A 21,468-nucleotide genomic window follows, 5' to 3' on the forward strand; every position below is an offset into this window, starting at 1 on the left:
CACACTAGCTGGAATGACTTATAGAAGCAACACAAGTGAAACCGTTTATGCAAAGTTGACTACTTGACAAATGTAGCCTACTTACGAACATTAGGAGTGGGAAAAAATCGATTCATTTAAGTATCACAATTTCTTTTCTTTTTTTTTACGATTTTTAATCGATTTTTTATTCCTGAATCCTGAATCAATATAATTCAAATTCAATTGCTTCATTTTAGTCTATGCTTATTAGACGTGGTGGAAAGAAGTTACCGCTTTTATCCAGCAGATGGCAAAATGTATTTGGGTTGAGGTAGAAGGGTCTAGACTTTGATGGTCAGCAGCTCCAGAACTGGGGAGCAGTGCGTATTTAAGACACAGACATCCCCATCCCCCGGCCCACGAAGAGTTAACCATAAAGCACACACCCCCTCCCCTCGACTTGCCTGAGTCCTTCGTTCTGTCTTGCCGATAGACGAAGAAACCCTCCGGCGTGACGGCACAGTCGGGCACGCGGGGCTGCAGCCACGTCTCAGTGAACGCCAGAACACAGCATACAATACAAACAAATGTGAAACAAGTATTAATACCTGATTGTTGTTTGACTCGTGTTGACTCGTGTATAATACCTTGCATGTAGGCGGGGCCTAGGGATGGACACGGCCATCCCTATCTGTATGGTCAACACTTGGCTCCACGGCAGCATATCTTGATGTAATGAGTGGATTGTCATGAAATGTGAGCACATTCATGATGTCTAGACAATAAATACTGTCAATTTTGGTGACTTTATGATCTTTTCTCTAGCACCACCATGAAGCACAATATTGTCTTGTACACAATATTTCAAAATCTGTGGGGCAGATACCATGATATTTGGTGAGCACATTCATAATTTCTATACTTTGAACCCTGTCAATTTTGATTATCTCATGACCAAAATGTCAGCTTTATACATAAGGTATCACAAAATGTAATAACTGGATTGCCATGATATTTCACTGATAAAAATATTATGCTTGATCTACTTAATAATCTGATGCAAAAAGTTGCCTTAATTTTTTTAAGTAGATCAAGCAGGATATTTTTATCAGTGCAGCTCCTAATGTCCCGTTGGTGTTTAATCCGTGCGAGCAGCTTGTCGAGTTTGTTGTCCAAGGACTGAATGTTAACTAGCAGAATGCTGGGCAGAGGGGGTTTGTTGTTTCTCTGTCGGGTTGTGCACAGAGCCCCGGCGTGCTTCCCTCTCTTTGTTTTCCTCCGTCGTTGCCCAGGTAAACAAAAAACCCAGGGGAGTATGTCGTCTGCGATGTCAAAAGTCAGCTTAAAATCCGAACTGGCTGACAATCGTAACTCCAAAAGTGTTTGCCCATCATACTGATGAGTGAAAGTACCATATGTGCAAAAAGAACCAGTAATACAAAGAAATACAAATGTGATGTGCATTGTATTTGGAAATATGACTCATGATAAACAGTCTCTAGAAGTGTATGATTCAACTTTTTCCCATGGTCTAGTGTTAAAAAAGCAAACGAAAATCGCAATAAATTGTAATATCAAATCGTAATACTTGTAGAATCGCAATACTTAAGAATCGCAATACATATCGAATTGGCACCCAAGTATCGTGATAATATCAAATTGGGAGATAAGCATATCGTACCAGCCCTAACGAACATACCAATAGAAAATTTAGTGGGTGAGAGAGTGCCAGTGTTGGTTTTGGTAAATTTTCGGTATATTGCCTAGCAGCGCTACTAGCACTGTTTGAGGCAAAAAAATAATCAGATGTGAGAAAATTTGCATGAAATTCTGGACTAGGGATGCACCGATCCGACTCAGTCCCGATACCAATAACCATACCTGGGCTTTGGATATCGGCCGATGCCGAGTACCGATCCGATACCAGTGTTTAATTAATAAACTGTATGCCTCACTGTGTGGAAGAGACTGGGATCAGTCTTTTATGTGTAAGGTAACATTAGGCTTGACTTAAACATTGCTTTCCTAACTTTGTAAAACAAAATGTAACAAATAAATACATAGATATAAATTTACTGAATTGTTATTTATTATTAAAATAATAATCGTGCACCAGCAACTTGAAAACATTCAAAATAAACAGGAAGCAAAATTCTTTGTAAACGTTTAGTGCAATTAGGAATTTAAATTCCAATATAAAATAATATAGCAGCTGAAACTGAGAAATATAGACGTTAAATAAATAAAATATTTCCGTGATGGCAAACTGCCGTCGTTCCAAGTGTTCAATCAGGTGGCGGAAGCCCTCATTTTCAACGACTGTCAGGGGTTGCTCATCCAGAACAATGAATTCGAGAACATTTTCTGTTATTTTTGTCGCTTTTACACTATCACTTGGAACTTTCTTGCGTCTTTGCAATGCATCCGACAAAGTTAACTGCTTCTTCGAATCGTCGGTTGGTTTAACTCGTTGAACTCGCCGTGCTTCTGGAGGTGCTTGATTAAGTTGGTTGTGTTATATTTTGCAGTGCTACTGCCACAACTCGAAACATTGGCTTTGCAGATATTGCAAGTAGCCGTAGAACTTGTTGGCGTAGCAAGCGTGAAATACCTCCAAACAGCTGACCCTTCAGCTCGCTCCATGCTATGTTACCTCCATGTGTTAGCTGTCCTTAGAGCAAAATCTACCTGCGCGCTGCTGACACATGACGTAGTACGTGTCGCGCACTTGAGTCAATATTGGGCCGATATCAATATCGGATCGGTGCATCCCTATTCTTGACCAGTTCTTTGCGGTCACTGAAATAGATGAAGGAGATAAGCAAAGAGCAAGAGGAATACTCTTTAATATTTGAATATTGTTTGAACACCAACATCCATTTTAATGCGGAACTTTCTCAGTCCAGAAAAGCCAAAAGATAAATCCCACCTGTCCAGGCCCACGGTGCGTGTGTTGAATTCCACTCGCTGCGGCCAGATGGATCCTTTAGAAACTTACCTGTCCGTTGGGCTGTTTTGGAACGTCAACATGGGGGCAGAAAAACAGTTACTAGCTTCGCTCATAATGGTGCTACTTCGTAGAAACAAGTTAAATTCACTTGGAACACATTGTTTTATCACTCACATTGGGTTGACTCTTGCTTCCTTAATTTGATGTATTTTCTGTTGCAACAGGATATTGGGGCAGGACATCCTTTAGGGAGAGAGGCAGTTTTATTTGATGGGAAGGGCGGAGGGGATTGTTCAAACATATGTGATGGTATTATTGGTTTGAATGTTTGTGTCGCCTACTGGTACACCATGAGGTAATCACTAAAGACACACTGTTTTCCAGGAGCTAAAAGTAATAGGATTGATATAAAAATACAAGAAAACAAAAAAAATGTTTACATTTCTTGGCATTTAATGTTAAATAGCTGTATATTGTGACATGGAAAATTAGCTAACGAAGTGAACAATTATTTTTTCTTTTACTTTAAGCCAAGCAAAATAGTTAAAAGTTTCAAGTTTGACTGCTAATGAAGCCGAATGAATCAGTGATGGGGTATGTGGCGGAGCCGCATAATCTAGCACAGAATTTTAGCTTTGCAGGAGTGTGTGTGGAATTTATGATGATTGGCTACAAAGGTGACTACTGTCCAAAGCCTTGTCTTCCATTTTTAGATATAGTTTATTTTGTTGTTGAAGGTTATTCTTATATGACAGTGTTTACTTGATTGTGCCTGTGTGAGAGGGTCAGGGATGCAATTGGAGCTCAGAGCGATTAGTCAGCATTTTTTGCGCGTATGTGAACACTCCAAAAGAACTCAGACCCCTCTGAAACGAACCGTACTCAGACCTCCTCGGGAGGTGGTCTGAGTACGGTTCGCTTCAAGTCCGCGTTGCGGTTCGCTTACCCTGTGCATTGTGAACACAAAGCGCTCCAGGTTCGCTTCGCCCTTTGCCATTGTATTCTAGCCCTCTAGGCTTGCCGTAGACAGATCACGTGATATTGCACTGGGACGCGCGGAAAAACAAATACAGAGGAGTAGTTTGGTCTGAGGAAGAAACGACTGCACTACACGAAGAGGAGATAAAACGGCAACTCTCTACAACACACAGAAACGTGAAGGTTTTCCTCAAATTTTCTGTTCATATGAAAGCAAGGGGCTTCATTAGGACCCCACTGCAATGAAAGTAAAAAAACTACGGCAAAAGTACTTCACCACACGCGATAGAATGAGAAAAAGCGGAGAATCCGCTGACACAAAAGACACATGCCCCTTTTACGATGAACTGGACAGTATTCTGTGTGGAAGTGCCTGTGCCAACCCTAAAAATGTAATTGAAGGGGGAAGTGTGGACCAGCAGAGTGATGAAGGTATGGTAACGCTAGTTATCTCTCTCTCTCTTTCTCTCTCTAAATGTAATTAAACTACTTTTAAGGCATGAAGTACTGGTTATGTAATAATTTGGTTATGTCAAAGATTTTGCGATAATCAAGGATGATGGTAAAAGTAATAAATGAATAGCAAATAAGTAATAACAGTAGGCTAAGATGGTGAAGATGGAGAAGGGGCAGCAAGCACTTCAAACACCTCAGATCCTCCAGGTGACGTGAGGAGCAAACCACCTGCTAAATCCAAAGCCAACACTGGTAGTCCTAAAGCTAGCACTGTCAAGAAGAGCAGTGTGAAGGAGTTAACCACCCTAATATCATCAGTGATCGAGCAACAACGGCGAGACCATGAGCTGTTCATTCTCAAGGAAGACGAACGTCATTGCAGAGATGGAATTAGAGCGAGAGCGCTATAAGCTCCAAATGGAAATGGAAGAAAGAAGGCGACAAGTGCAGGTGAAGAGTGACCAGGCCATGATGCGCATGATCACCCAAGTGATGACCACTGTTGCTGCGCACGTTGTGCCAGCCTTGCATGCACCACCTTACCCTAACCCTCACAGCTACCTACCAGAAGAACCATCATTTCACAGTCTTACCCCCAGACAACAGCCAAACACTACAGCTTCAGGCTATGGTCAAGACGCCTCTGCGCCCAGTACTGATGAACAGCCACTCTCATCTGTCTTGCATGAGCTGATAAGTTCTACTAAATATACATTTCAGCCATAGAAACAAAAGAACATTAGTTCAAGGTTTCCATGTTCCATTGTTGTTTTGTGGAAGAAGCATTTTCTTTTGGCTACCTGATGACTGACGTGCATTAATACCTATTAGCCAATTAGCCTTTTTTTGTTGTTTTATAAACAATGCACTTTATTTTTGGCAACCTGATGACTGATGAGCACAAATTGTGATCAGCCAATTAGCCCTTTTTTTTTTTTTTTTTGTAAACATTGATGACTCACAAGTAAAAAAAAAAAATGTGACCAAACAATTTTTGTCCTTTTGTAAACAATGCACTTTTTTATTTTTGGCACTGTGCTCGTAACACTTTCAGTGTATCGCCTGAGTTCTACCTCTTATGACTATGTGCCTATTTTCTGTTTACTGTTAATGTTGAAGTAAGGCAACTCTGTGTTGGTAACAGAACTTAAAATACCTACGTTGGTTTACATTTTACATTACAATGTAGCAATAAAGTATGTTACAACAAGGTTTTGAAAGATGTGTGTTTCTTTTATCCAATACAGTAGTAGACAAACAACTGCACAGAACTGCATCGCCTGAACTATGTAGGAATATTATAATCCTTGTGTTTAGAAAATTCATAAAAAAATAACACAAAATTCAAATGTCTGCATTAATTTTGCTCTGTATTTTAGACCTACTGACAAAAGGCAGAGTAGCTTAGGCCATTATAATTTCAGAGTTGAGCAAAATACAGTGTCAATGCCCTGCGAGTGTCATGTCCAGTGGCGTGGTCAGGGATAGGTCCTTCCTCTTCCATTTCCACCTCTCTTTCATCAGCCACATTTTCCAGAAAATGTGCCTCCAACTCTTCCCCTCTGCTCTCACATATGTTGTGTAATATGCAACAAGCTGTCACCACCTGATTAATAATCTTGACATTGTGATCATTTCTTTTGAGTAAGCAACGCCAGCGAGCTTTAAGTCTGCCGAAAGCCCCTTCTACACACATTCTTGCTCGACTCAGTTTGTAATTAAACCGTCGTTGGTCTTATGTTATGCCCTGTCCTTCAGGATATGGTTTCTGGACCCATGGCAGCAGTGGATATGCTGCATCAGGTATTATTGATATGGGAACACTAACCCCCTGGAATTCCTCAGTCCATGGTGGGAAAAGTCTTCCAGACTGGCCTTTCTGGAAAAGTGTAGAGTTTGCAAACACTCTCGCATCATGTACTTTTCCAGACCAACCTACATTTATGTCCCAAAACTGTAGTTTATGGTCTACTACAGCCTGCAGTATTACTGAATAATGGCCCTTACGATTGTAATAATCTGCTTTGTTGACATGTGGGGCTATGATGGGCACATGTGTGCCATCAATAGCCCCAGCACACTGGGGAAAACCCCATCTATCCCTGAATCCATTAACAATGTCCCTCAAATCAGTCCCTCTTGGGACTTTGATGAAGCGTGACTTGAGTACACGTACAATGGTGGAGACTGTTTCTTGGGTTATCATGCAGGCAGTGGAGAGCCCTATACCGAAGAGGTGTGAGATGGAACGGTATTCTATATTAGTGGAGAGCCTCCATAACGTAACAACAACGCGGTGCTCCACTGTCAAAAGTATCCTGTACCAAGTTCTGTGCCGCTCAAGGTAAGGTCTCAACTGCTGGCAAAGGTAGAGGAATGTGTACGTGCCCATTCTGAAATTCCGACGCCAGTCAGTGTCAGTCCAGGCACTTGTGCTCTCCCACCAAATGCGAGATCTTGGTTTTGTCCAGCATGATCTGTTAACATATATAGAATCAGCATCAGAGTCAAACTTAATTGTCAAGTTAATATGCCTGTTTGACATAAATAACACCACTAAAAAGAGCTAATGTTTGAAGCATAGTTTTTATACTTCTGTTAATTTGTTTTACCATTAGGATGTTGATAGTGGTGGTATGAGAATTAGCTAGGTGTGCATTTCTGAATTCACTTTTATATGTATGTAATACCTACCTTTCAAGTGAGAGCTGAAGTGTCACAAGTGTTGCTAGTAGCATCAGATGTTGCCTGATCAGTTTGTCATGTCGCTGCAAAATTCTTCTCCTCCATACCTGTCTCCTTTGCAGTCTCCTCAGTCGCTTTTTTGTTCAAATGTGATCTGAACAATTCTACTTTGGTTTTCCCTATCTCTGTGGGCTAATTTAACCAAATACCACAGGAATGTGGATAAGACAAGTATAGCAGCAGCCATCTTGTTCCAAGTGAAAACTACCCATAATCCAAAGCAGTAAAGGTCTGAGCTCCAGAGGAACTACTATAGTGTGAACAGAAAGAGGACTGAGGCCCCATCAGAGCTGAAGTGAACCAGAAAGAGAACTGAGTCCTCTTTCAAATGAACTGATAATGTGAACGCAAAAAGAACTGAGTCCCTTTTCTGTTGGTCCACTTTTTGGTCCACTTTAAGAGGACTGAGTTCGGTTCGTTTAAAGAGGACTATATGTGAAAACACCCTTATACGTCTTTTTCGGGTGGTGTATGGCAACCAGTCATTCGATAGAGACATTTTTGTGTAACAATATGCCTGTTCTGGTTCTACTTTACAATATTTGTAAAATAATGGTTTCACAGTGGCACTAATGGAGGATAAATGCAGGAAAGGTGTGATCGGTGACTTCGGTCACCAATGTAATAGATAGTTGTGTGGAACCAGCTGTCTCCTGCCTGCAGACAACATAATAGGGGTCTGACCTCTGATAGTTGCTGCAAAAAGGTGATACTGGAATAGGCTCTTACCAGGGCCATTGAATAAAATGAAATCACAGTGTGAATCCTTCTGGGCTTGTGCACAGAAATCTTTCAGCTGGTAAATCAGCTCTCACTGCAAGTAAGAATGTCTGACCAATATGCTCAGACATTTTTTGTTATCAAATCATCCAAATTAACAATTAAGTAACTCCGTTGTTTGTCTGCTTGGAATGCAAAATGTAGGCATGATGTTTTTGAAAAAAGGCAGGTGGACTAGTTCTGTTTCTGTCTTTGTAAATTGCTAGGCTGGTGTTAAACAACTCTGGGAAGCTGTGTATGAGTGAAATTAGTTGCTCTTCCATTTTAAAAAAGTTCCATCTTTGCCATCTCTGATAGGCTAGTGAACAGTTAATTAATAATTACATAGGCCTTGACCAGATAGATTTTGTATCTGTCAAAAAGGGATTGAGCCAATGTATTCTCCATGGAGTCCTTACATTGACAGATGACGGAGAAAAAAGAGGCTGTCTGTCTTTTTGTCCATATTTTTTTGTCAGTGTTTCCCCTATATGACCGCCGCTGCTTTGCTTTCTGCTAACGTAGCAGTTAGCAAACTTGCTTTGCCGACAATATGACAGGCAAGTGCAGCTTCAACAACAGAAGGCTTTTTAAGGAAAAGTACCAAGTATGGCTGGCAAAAGACACTGACCCAAGACGTGCTACACGTAAACTGTGCTGTAAACCCTTCGATATTTTGAATATGGGAGAGGCTGCGCTTACTAGCCACGTGAAGGGGAAAAAAGCACAAGACGCAGCCGCTGTTGCAGGCAGCGCAATTCCTATCAGTGAGTTCATGAACGTAAGTGCTGGTGCTGCAAAGACATCCACCGACGCTACTGCACTTTCCACCGCAAAGAAACAGGCAAGTGTTTACAGCAAGATTCGTCTGCGGTGAGAGAAAGTGTACTGTGAGCTGGGGAATCAGTAGTTAACACTCTACCTCCTGAGCCACAGCCGCCCCAAGAGTATCTAAGGTCTAAGACATCCAACTTCTGTAGTTTGATATAGCTAGCCTAAAGTGAAGTAGCTCACGTTTGCTAGCTAGCTATAAACTTGCAAACTGTTGCTGACATCTTAAACAATTCTTGTTTTAACCTAAGCCTTGTTATTTCCTTTTTGTGCTTTGCTAATTGTTAAATATTTGTTTGCAAAACCTAGGCTCTACTGAATCTGTGCAGTAATGCTACAGTGGCTAAAGTGTCAATAGCCAAATACATGGGCTGCTATTAGGGCTACAGTGTTACAGCTACGACTGTAATAGTTATCATGTGTGCCTTTGCAGATTCAGTAGAAGAATACACATGGAATCATGCCTAATTCTGGTGTGTGTGTGTGTACGTGTGTACATGTGTACCCATGTCTCTCTCTCCTCCATCATCTGTCCTCCCTCAGCCACAGACCTCTACACTGTTGAATGAGGAGGTCAGAGCAGCATGATGCAGCACCAGAGGGACAGAAGGTAGGAAAGAAGAGGACAGAAATGAGCTGCTCCTTGCTCCTGCCAAATAGCCAGTTCTTCCTCCTCATCAATTGTCTCTTTCCAATAAAGTCACTTCATAGCTCTCTGTCTGTCTCTCTCTCTCTCTCTCTCTCTCTCTCTCTCTCTCTCTCTCTCCCTCTCTCTCCCTCCAAGAAGAAAGTGATTCATGATTCCTCATTCAAGGATAGAAGATGTCCAGTAGATACAAGTAGTTCACACACCCAAATCTGTCCAGACGGTTTTTAGTGTGCAATTCTATGTGGTACTATATGTGTGTACGTTTGTGCCGTTTGCTCCCCTGTGCTGTTTATTGTTTGTTAAAAGAAACTGGATTTAAAAATGTGAAACTTAGCCACCATTGCAGCACAGTACACAGAAGAAGAAAATGGCGCCAGTAAAACAAACACTCCTCAAGCTTTCCACCAGAGCTTTACCTCTCAAGTGTGACATCATTTTTCGGCCGAAATAAGGGATTCCAGATTCCACCCCCTTTCAGTATAATGTGAGAAAGAATAAGAGAGAGTAAAATTATTGCCTTTAAGTACAGTAATCTTGACAGATGAACACTAATAATCACTAACACTAGTGATTATTTTTTTCTCTATCTCTATCTCTATTTTTTATTTGTTGACGTAGATTCTGATGGGTTTTGATGCTGCATTGAAGAAAAACAAAAATCACTTGCCATACTTGTATTAGCATTCCAGCATGGCTTTGTGAAGCGAGGATAACGACCGTAAGGAGGATAATGCAACATCCGCCCCATGGTTGTTCGCAAAGTAGTTTTTGAAAAAATACAAATAAATGATTTCACCCATTTTAAGAACAGAAAAATCACATTCATTTTCCCATAGGTAAAAAAAAAAATGGATCCAGATATAATGCGAAAGCCCCGAAATGAAGACAAAACTTTAGAGGACAATTCACACAGATGAAAATGAAAAATTAGAGTCAGAGCAGCGATACCGTTAGTGCAGCTAGAAAATGGAAAAAGCTAAAAAAAATGTTTTGTCTGGATGATTTGATAACAAATCTATACACGGGCCCAAGATGGACCTAAACTTTTCATTAGTTTAGTTTCAGTTTAGCAATCCTCTGCCAAAATCGCCAAAATCTTTCTTGCTCTTATTCTTATAGCAGACCCCACACAATAATCCCCAATTAATCCATGTCATGTTAGAAGTAATGAATAAAGTTAATCTGTTGAAACACCATCAGTTCAGTGAATAGTGTGGAATGATCAGGGCTGGTGATACAGCAGAGCGTTTACGGGTTGTGATTCTCAAAGAAAACCTCTGCCAGTTTAATTATAGAATTAAACAAGAAGAAGCCATGCTGTCTGATACAAGGTGTCAATGTAAGACGTGTTTGGCTTGATAAAAGCATAGTATGTGTGCAAGTGTGTGTGTGTGTGTGTGTGTTTTCGAGAGGGACTGGCTGAAATTCTGAGAGAAAATATTTTCTCGATGGATGCTGATCCATAATTAGGCTGCCCCTTGGGAAAACTATCAAACAGTGAGAGAGGGTGATGACAAGAAACCTGAAAGATTTAGAGAAGAATAATATTCAACATATTTCATGGCCATCTGGCGTAATGCAGAGAAGGACGTGTCTGTCTGGGATGTATGAGATACAAGACTTACTGTACATATAGTCATGTTGTTTTTCTTGATGCCTTATAATCGTGTTGTTTTACTTGATGCCTTGTAAATCTCACTGTGCTGCATGCGACAGTTGAGGCCATTTCCCATCCACACTTCAGTGTTTAAACAGTAAACAGATGTCTGTTGATGTTTGGCGGCAACATGGTGTATTTTTAGCAGTTACTTGGTTGTTGTAGTCATGAATGGAGTTGATGTGCCATGTTTTGACAGAACTGTCTTATCACCGATTCCTTAGTAGCAGAGAGTGAACCAAGAGAGGTGTACTGCCACCCAGTGTAGTTAACAGGAAAATCCCAAATCCTCTTAGTAATACCACACTGGTCAGAGCCTCTGTGCATTTTATTCATGGATGACTGTTGGCAAGGATGGATTGTGATCTGGGGGGAAATTAACAGCAGCCACCAGCCAAATAGCTGCCACTTTGGCAGGTGACAGACCATAGTTTGTGGGTTCTCCTCTGTATGAACTGTTGTCGGTAAAATAGTACAAGTGTCTGAGGATTTTGTTTGGAAACCACCAACCACTGTGGTCCGTGGATGAAAAACTAAGTTTCCTGTCTTGTGATGTTGAACCATAACTACAATTGGGTCCTCTTTGCTCCGTGTCCTAGATGGCTGAGCTGAAAACATCTCAGACTCCTCTAATGGATACAAATTATGCTTTAATTACTTAGAATCCATTAGCCATAAACATCAGATGATTATAGGATAATCATGGGCTCTGGATGAGGAAATCCCACCTATTTCACAGTATGAAAAAACAGATTACACTAACCATGTTGTAGAATCGATGTGGAGCACTGGGAACATTGGTTGTCACTCCATTTTGCTAATATATCTACACTAGCAGTTAAACGTTTGGACACACCTGATCACACACTATGTTTTTCATTATCTTAAAGCCATTTTGATCTAAAGGCTTATGCTTAAATGGTTGACATTTGTTTCTTAGACAAATATAAATAGTGAAATTGATGCCCATGTATGAATTTCTGTCCAAAGTCTTTAACTTTCCATCAAGGCAAAGGGCGGCTACTTTAAACAATCTAAAATATAAGATAGTTTTGATTTGTTTAACACTTTTTTGGTCACTGCGTAATTCCATTTGTGTTATTTCATAGTGTTGATGTCTTTACTAGTATTCACAAATGTGAAAAAATTGTAAAAATAAACTGGACTAAAAATGTGGCGTGTCCAAACTTCATATTTTGTGTTTTCCAAGTTAAAATGTCCAGATTACTTGACATAAAATCCCATTACAAAAACCTACATATTGTTGATTTTATTATGATCAACATTTTCAAAAATCATATCAGAATACAAACAAAAACAGAAAAAAAAACATCTATTTAAATTAAATACATTCTAAAATATGACCAGAGGCTCTCTGTAGAGCTGATACAAGATGCATAGTTGACCAAACCTTCAAGACATTGCTTTCTAAGATGCTTCTCTATTAATTGCAAATTGTATACATCACAAAACCATTGATTTCAATGTTACACTTGAACTACTGCAGATTTTGGTTCTACTTTGGAAATAATTGACAGATACTACAGAATAGATTGTATTCATGCTCAGGTTGTCCTTTTTACTGCACACTGGCCCCTATGTCTCTAAATTCTGGACATTCTGTGCAAATCCTAAAATGACTGGATGAGTGTAAGGAATATGCAATCAATTCAGCAAATTGTGAGAAATGTGTTTCTTGTCAAAACACTAAATACCCCCAGTCTCTATGAATGGGCTAGGGGTCAACTAGTGAGGATCAGGTATGTCAGGGTTGGGTAGGTTACTTTGTATCCTACTATAAAATGAGGAAAACTCTGTCCTTCTGTCTGTCTGTCTGTCTGTCTGCATCCATTTTGCTCCTCAATGTGTTGGCCAATCAATCTGAAACTGCACATGGGCATTGAGCATTGGCATAGGCAGGGACTGACGAAGCTGATTTTTCCATTTTCCCAAATTTAAGCTGTTTATTAGCATTTTTGGCAAGTCTACGTGGAGTTGTGGCGCGCGCATCCCCGGATGTCTGCACATAGTTGTGGCGCGCGCATCCGTGGGTATGGACTAGTTATAAAAATGTATTACCCAAACTCAGTATATGCATTCTGATTGCTCTCAGTAACTTTCAGATTACTTCAGGTATAAAGGTGCAGGTAAGAAAAAGTGAAAAAATTACAAAGATCAGGAAAATTATTTCAGGTTTGCATTCCAACACTAAAACGTATACACCTGCCACTATTTAAATGGCCTTCTGAGTTTCTCGCATGCACTTTAAAAGTATTCCCAGAAGTAATCCTTTAATTTCAGAATCTATTTTTTTAATTAACTTAATGCAACATGATTACATTTTCTTGTGTTTAGAGTATGTAGCAAACGCTGCTACAAGTATTCTGTTACTTCCCAACCCTGAGCATGAGAACGGGGTATCTAGGGATCTAGAGTGCAGTATGGTTTAAGGCCCCTAGGCAGAACACCAGAGCAGCATTTGCTGAGTTGCTGACCTGATACATTTACAATGATGTCTTATAAAGTCCATCAAATATGGAAATGCTTTAAGTGTGCTCCCCCTTTGGTTTCTTGCTTGTCCCTAATGTTAATATATGACATATTTCTACTGATATTCATTGCTCCTGAACATATCTGACCTATGTATTTCAATATCTATCAATATCAGAGATGTGTTTTGAGTGTTCGCAATGCGGCTGACTTTAGTCCTCTTTGGATGCAGTAAATACGTTGCTCAGCAGTGCTGAGGTACCCAGTGTAGGACCCAGTTCATTTGCTTTATATTGTGTTTATACTGAAGTTGTAAATGGTCCATTAAGATATATGAAAACGCCTTTGGCACCAGCCTTCAGCAGTGTTTGAAGACAATGGCGCATTACCTTTGCTTACAGTGACATCAATCACCACAGCATTCTTATAGAGTCCGTCAGTTTTGGAGCTATTCAGTATTAACTGAAATCATGTAAAGGCTATAAACAAGAAAAGTTGTGGGGTAGCTGACATTGGTTATGGAAATAAGGTCCTGTGGAATAGAATATACTAAGGACTAGTCAGCTAAACCACATGAAGTTAATTGTTTGTTTTCAGTGAGTATAGTTGTGCTCTTTTGCTGGAATAAACCTCAGATATTTACTGTAATAGCCACTGTACTGACATTGTATGGGGCTATCACCAACTATGCCATATGTATGATGTGTATGGTAAAATTACAGATTATTGTATTGTATTATCTGTTGTTGGCATTGTCATTCGAAAAACAAAACATTTAACAGATTTCGGAAAAAGCACACCCACACACACGCACAAATATCTTCCTAAAGTTTTCACTTCTTCCCAATAAAAAAAATGAGGATTGGGCACCTGGCAGCTAGAATACAAACGGCAGCGAAAATGTCCCCCGGTCAGTCCGCATCATGTTTATATTGCTAGGAGCGTGTCCTGCGCCTCTCCTCTGCCCTCCTTCTTTGAGGACCATCGTGAGGACGGATCAGTACTCCCAGAGAGAGGACACATCGACAGCGGTGCCATCACCCTTCAACGTGCCCCCCTGGTCTCCACGCAGGTATTTGCCATTGGAGCCCTTGATGCCGATGCGTCCGTGCTCCAGGAACTCAAGAAAAAAGTCCTCAGGCTTCTCTCCATCTGAGCACACTAGGCCATTGCTGGAGACGTACCAGAACTTTCCACCCGCACCTGGAGAGGAACATTAGAGGATTATCTATTAGCTGTTAGGTAAAAATGAACAATTATTGAGATAGATCCTAAATATGTGTAAATATAGGGCACAGATGTTATTATTTATGTTATACATAGGGATGGGACGATATGCTTATCACACAATATGATTCGATAAGCAATATAGGGTTCACTTCTTTTGTTTCTAGCAATGGCATTGGCTTACTAGAATGTGAACAACAAATATTATGCAGATAATATAATTTAGATGTAGAACTTGTGAAATTGTAATGGGCAAGCCATTTCATTTGTAATTACTACAGCAGAATAAAATGTAGCTAATATTGTGATTAATTTTTCTGCACCACATGATATGTATTGTCCCATTTTTGCATTGTTATATATTGAATTTAAATATATTGTCCCATCCCTAGTTATAAAGCCCATGACACACACAGACACACTGACTTTTTATGTGGTATGCGCCATCATTGAAGATCAACGAGAAAATGTCATAGACCGATCGGTTTGCATCCAGAGTGTTGGAGTTCTTGTGGTGACACACAAAGCCATTCTCTCCCCGAAGGATCAGCATGGGGCGGTTGATGAGTTTCATCAGGAATAGTTCATCGTCACCTGCAATGGCCGGACAAGAGTGCAGGACAATTACTGTTCATCTATCCAGTTGATGCAGCTGGAACTTTTGGGGTATTTTCAGTCAAACGCACACAGTGACTGGATAAATGGTTGCCTAAAAGTACTTACCCACAGTATCGCTGACCGCTGAGAGCTGCCCATTCTTCTTTGTGCACACATACTTCCCATTACTTGCCTTGAGTGTCACTCTCTGGCCTCGCCATTCAATGTCAAACATTGTATTGACCTCTCTGGATAGAACGAGGTGGATGGAACGATTGGGATATGAAGGAAAATGTAGATAAGAGATGTGTGAACAGGCAACACAACAGCTTGACACAAAATAAGCTCTTATTTTGAAGCTAAGAGCTACTCACACTTCTGTGGCAGTGGATTGGATCTCTCCGTGAGACACGAGAGTCCAGTAGGATCCGCCATTGGTTCTGAACATACACTTCTTGCTCTCCTTGTCAATCTCCATCTGAAAGGTCTCCATGTCTGTCTCCACATCCTGATTGGCTGAAATGCTCACCCCTGACAATAAGGGAAGAAAAAGACATCCCTGATAATTATGCTTTTGTTCAACAGAGAATAAGAATTACAATTGTACCTCCTCTTGAATGCCATTTACACTCTAAGGCATTGTCAAGGAGACATGCTTGCATAACAGTAATGTGACATTTAATTATAACCGTGCCCTCTTGTTGCACAGCACAATACAGCGAGTTATCTACAACAACTTGAGTCACAGTGTACTTCTCCTCATAGGCAGTAGGTGCTGTTAGATCTCACAACATGTTCATGTCGCAGGTTGAAAAAGGTGGCTCGATGCTGTCAATATCATGTTTTATGTGGGTGTCACCACCTGGAGGTGCCATTTTGTGCCACATACTGCTGTATGACAACCTTGGCATGGTATTGCTTCAAGACTGTCTGCTGGCAGATGATCTTATATTTGTGCATCCTTACTAAGAAGGCAATTCTTTACTGTGAATGTGGGTACAATATTAATGAGGTAAGATACAAAGCACAGCTGCAGTGCAGCAGATTTTTCTCCAAGGTAGTATATACATACATAAGAATTAAAAGAAGGAGAAACCAAGAAAGATCACTAACTAGCTCCATGGGTATAAGATTTTGCAAAGCATCTAATAAAACATGACCAGTCACATTGGTTGTCTGAAATGGTTCAACAAACCATTCACACCTCTAGTATGTAGTAATTATTGTTTATGAGGTGGAAACAATGGAGTGAGACATGCTGTACCAAATCCTTAATGGTATCAAGCTTTTTCATTCTCTAATTTGGAAATTTACATACAAGGACTGATGGTATGTGACAATTAAGCATGAGTCTTAAACACATTTTGAGGTTGTAATGTTTGTTAAGACTTATGTAAAACCAAACTTTATCTTGAGTAATTATTGGACAAGAAAGTTCCAAAAATATGTTTAGAATATAGTATATAATAATCAATGATAGCATTCATTATACAATACATTATAACAGACCTATTACATTTCTACTATTATATAATTTAGGGTTTCTATGGATTTTAAGCAACCCTCAGTTTCAGAGACCATGTTTCCTTCAAAATTGTGCAGATTATAATCTATACATAATTTGTTCAACACAAAATTGTAAATTAATATGCAACAAAGTTAGGCAAGATAGGTAAGATCATCTGTAGATTGTTGACTTGAAGTTGCTGAGAATCCTAAAATAAATTGGTATTTGGTTGAAGATCCTAAATTCTGTAATTGTACTAGTCTGGTTCCAGACTCCTGAATCGCGACCCGCCCACTCTTCAGATTTGGTCGAGCCATTCAGGGTCTGGTGTTGCTCTATTTAAAGGCGATTTCTCGATCAGAAAAAAAACGATCAGACCAATCAGCGCCTTTGTGGGTGGGACTAAAGTTTGAACCGTTCGTGCAACGATTTTTCATTATTTCATCGTATCGGCATAATATTTGTTGAAATCATTCCTTAACCAACATATTGTCTTTGCAAAGATGCTATTTTAGTAAAAAATGGCATTTTTGGTAAAGTTAGTAAATACGCCCAGCATCAGTGTAACTGAAAATAACATCAGAGCGGCCAGAAACGTCAGTCACTGGTGATTGATTTGGGGAAAATCAACAACCCCCCCCCCCCCCACAGAACTAACATGGAGGCAATGTCAGACTGAATAATGGAGTGGAAACGAAATGGCCATTCAGTCTGAATATCAGGCTATAATTGTACCAAATTTTAAATATTATAATAATAATGACACAATTTAACAACTGAACAATTAATTTCACAAACCTCATAACTCATATATTCGGTTTAAAAGCAATTGTGTAACTTAAGCCAAAAACAATCACAGTAACACCCCACATTTGTTTAAAATGGTTTCCATTTTTCCTGAGTCACTAGTGCCCTCTTCTCTAGACCTGAGTGCCTCACCTGCAGCCGATCTAGTGTTATATACTTAATCCACATGTATTAAGTCTGTCTGATGGAGAGTGTGAGGTGTTGGAGAATACGCAGACATATAACTGAACTGTGTCTGCTGTAGTTCAAATTAGATGCCACAGAAATATCCTTCAACCTCTCTCTTAAGCCTGTTACATCCCTAATCCCCCACAGCCACCCCTCCACCCATCCTGCTCATTCGCTTGCTGTAATTCCCTGAGTGGTGAAATGCAAATCTGCACCACAGGGCCCACTAAGCAGCTTTCAGTGCCTTGTTCCTTAAAAAAGTGGATCTGCCACAAGGCCAAACACTACAATTCAAAATGAAATTCTTTGCCCTATATTTTGTGGGGAGGTTGTTGAAATATTGACCCGAAAGTGACCTTTTGCTAATTCAGAATTGTAGTCATGCATAACCAATGAGAACCACGATTCATTACACAATGGAATGTTGGTTCAAGAACCTAATTTTCTCAGATATGCTTAATAGTGTCTGTACTTCATAGTTTGTGTACAACTAAACCTGTAAAAATGTCTTTCAACCAGGCCTGACAGAACTATCAGTTGTTTCAATTAAATTTGAAAGCCTCAAAAAACTACAATAGATCCCAGTTTTCTTCCCTATTTGTCAAAAGTTGCTGTCTTGTCTACTTATATATCCTACAGAGCAGATCATCATATCATCCAGGCGTAACTGATCTGTCTGGTAAGGCCTGGCCATAGGTCTCTGTTTAGTTGCCCCAGTATCTACCCCAGTCCAGGATCTACATTTCCATTAGAACCACGTAAGTTGGAAAACTTCACTCTCACTCTGTGATGTAAGAGAGCTAGTATTGTTCTGACGATAGCTGCAAGTCTGATGGTCATTGATGGTAATTAAGTGACACCCATGGGACACAGGTCTGCCCTGGAGTCATCTGTGCTCTGCTTAATCTTCAATGGACACACAGTGGAAATGACAAAGCCCATTACCACGATTACCCCCTCAGTATGGCCGTCAACCACTGACTGGATCAAGCATGCAGGCAAGAACGCAAGGGCTTTCTTTCAGTGGTTTGTGAATGTTCCTGGATTGGTATTTTTACTGAAATGATGAAATGGAATAGTCTGGGCTATTTTAAGTTAATTTGAATCCCTCATTACCCTCATTCATTGCATGTGCTCAAGCTATATCCACCCAACTGGTACTTCTTCAATCAGGAAAGTATTCAAATAACTCAAAGGGCACACCATCCGCTGTGCACTGCTGTTTGATATGCCAGTGCTTCTCAATCCTGGTCCTTGGGGCCTAGAGTACTGCTGGTTTTCTATCCTACCAGCTACTTAATTACTTCCACTTGGTGTCCCAGGTGTATATCAGTCCCTGATTAGATGTCTAAATTGAAATTGGTGATGGGTCATGAGGACCAGGGTGGAGAACCACTGATCTATGCATTGAAAATCTTCTATATAGATCTTCCATTATGCTATTATTATTTAAGCCACCATCAGTACTTTGTCCTGGAAAATGCAACTATACAACTACAGTCTCTATATAGCTGCCCTGGTTCAGTTTCCAATAGCTTCCCCAAACCAACACCAAAGCCAAACCAGTTGAGATGAGACTAAGAAACTAACACTGGAAAATAGAATACTCAACTGAAGAACAGAACACAGAACTGAACAGAAGCTGGCTGACATGGTGAAAAGACTACTGAACTGAAGTCTAAAGCACTTCATAGTACTATTGAACTGGGAAGTTGACTACTGCATTGAACAAAAGAATATTGAATGGTGAATTATTTTCTCTCCTTGTAAAGAAAAATACATTACTGAACTCACTTACTGACACATTGGCATTTTTTCTGGAAGCGGTTGTGTAGTGTCAAAAATACAGTGACCACATGTTTCTCTCTTGGGAACCAGAAAATGGCTTCATGCGGTGCTTACAATGTGATGGTAAAGTGCACAAGGGCTTTCAGCGGGTTGTGCTTAGTGAATACAAAATAATAGACAAGTGAATCGCTGTAGGCTCTAATTTTCTCAAAGGAGATGCATTAACCATGATGTTATTTTCATAATAAGTGTAAACAACAATTCAGCATGAAGCCTCTGAAAGGAACTCCTGCTTTTGAGCCACATTTGGTGTACATGAATGCCATTTTTTTGTTCTGTTTCCAAATCCATTTGTTATCATGAAGACACCTTCCAAATTGCCTCAAAACAAAATGGACCTGTTGAATTGGGAGCCCATCTTCAGCATTTATATTACACTACACTGTCAAAGTCTGAGAAGATTCAAGAAGTTATTTAAGAAGTTATTTGCAAGCAATCATGACTCATCCATTAACCACACATCTCTTCAAATCAATCAATAGTGAAATTCATGCTTGCTTCAATGCTCTTATTGTTTGAGTAAGAGCAGCAGGGGTGCAGCACTCCAAACCATTCTCTGTATGAGACTGTTCAATTCTCTAAATATAAAACTTAATTGTTGCTGTAAGATAAAGGCAAGTGATTACATTACAAACTTGTGTGCATTTTTCTCACCAATCTATCGCAGGCTAATTACCTTGCTTAACGGAGACAAATCTTTTATTGGCCGCTTGAAAAACTACTTGTGGATGACTTTCTTCTAGATCAAACAGCTCATCCTTGCCAGGCTTGGAGCATCGGCCAGAGCGCAGCGTGCCAGTGGGACCCATAGGGGTCAGGTACTTCCCATCGCAGTCCTTGAAGGCCAGCTTGCCAGATTTGAGCTCCAGTGTGAAGGCAGTGGTAAGGGTGTTATCCTTCACCAGTTTACCATCATTGCTGAGGAAACGGCTGTCGCAGGTCTTAAGGCTGTACTTGCCCTCCATGTAGACCAGGGTGACCAGGGAGTCCACTCCCCAGGGAATGTTGCTATCCACTGAGATCTCTCCATCAGAGGCAGACAGATGGGCATAGCGCTTACGTGCCACGCTGAGCAGGCTGGCCTGTGGGTGGAGGGCCATGTGGACGGCCCACAACTCTGGCTCCGCAATAGCCTGGGCAAAGCAGGACAGGTAGTCAGCTGAGCCTCCAAAGTAGCGCAGGTAAGGTTCTGACTGTAGGGCCCAGCGTCCATCAGACTGGGGCACAATGAGGAAGCGGCAGTCAGAGTCTGGCTTCTCTGCCCCGCAGGTGATCTTCCCATCCTTGTCAGAGGCCAGATAGCGTCCCAGGTGGCTACGGAGGAACACCGCCTGCCCGTCCTGGTCATCCTGCTCCAGGGTCCAGATCTGTTTCTTCTTCATGCTGGTGGCCGAGGCGTTCACCTTGAAGCCAAAGGCCTCGGCCGTCAGGTACCGGTTCTCATGGTTGATGAGGCCAAACTGCAGCTTCAGGGCTTTGTTAATTCCGTTTGTGGGCATGCTTGATCCGTCCACACGTTAAGATTCCAAGTGAATAGGTTTAGGACAGACAAGGGAAAGGGTAATGGGGGAAAGCGGGCATGAGATAGAAAAGGAAAAGCAAAATGTTTGAACCCCCTCCTCTTCCGTCTCTCAAGCTGTAAATTAGCTCCACTTATCTCCCTTAATGGAATGTGTTCAGTATTCCTCTCTTCCGCTCTCACTCTCTCTCTCTCTTCCCCAGAGGACTTGCACAGGCGCTTGCTCTCTGTTCCTTAATCAGTTGGGATTAAAATCAGCAGGACACAGCACCTCAATCCAACAAGCCGCTGACGTCACGTACCAGTGCACCAACCTTAC

At 40.7% G+C, this 21,468-nt stretch overlaps 1 protein-coding gene across 1 annotated transcript; it reads right to left on the reverse strand.

Annotated features, from left to right (window-relative positions):
* Positions 1 to 14,473: 14,473 nt before the first annotated feature.
* Positions 14,474 to 21,129, reverse strand: LOC139653629 (fascin-2-like). Its single transcript, XM_071530527.1, has 5 exons — positions 20,307 to 21,129; positions 15,675 to 15,831; positions 15,427 to 15,548; positions 15,130 to 15,297; positions 14,474 to 14,679 (listed from the first exon to the last, which is right to left on the reverse strand). Exons 1-5 carry the CDS (start codon positions 21,127 to 21,129, stop codon positions 14,474 to 14,476), a joined length of 1,476 nt encoding a protein of 491 aa, XP_071386628.1.
* Positions 21,130 to 21,468: the final 339 nt, after the last annotated feature.

The sequence above is a fragment of the Centroberyx affinis genome, unplaced genomic scaffold (genome assembly GCF_046629955.1).
Source record: "Centroberyx affinis isolate AG114_WGS23_722 - 3 ecotype Tasmania unplaced genomic scaffold, CSIRO-AGI_Caff_v1 ptg001934l_1, whole genome shotgun sequence".
NCBI lineage: Eukaryota > Metazoa > Chordata > Actinopteri > Beryciformes > Berycidae > Centroberyx > Centroberyx affinis.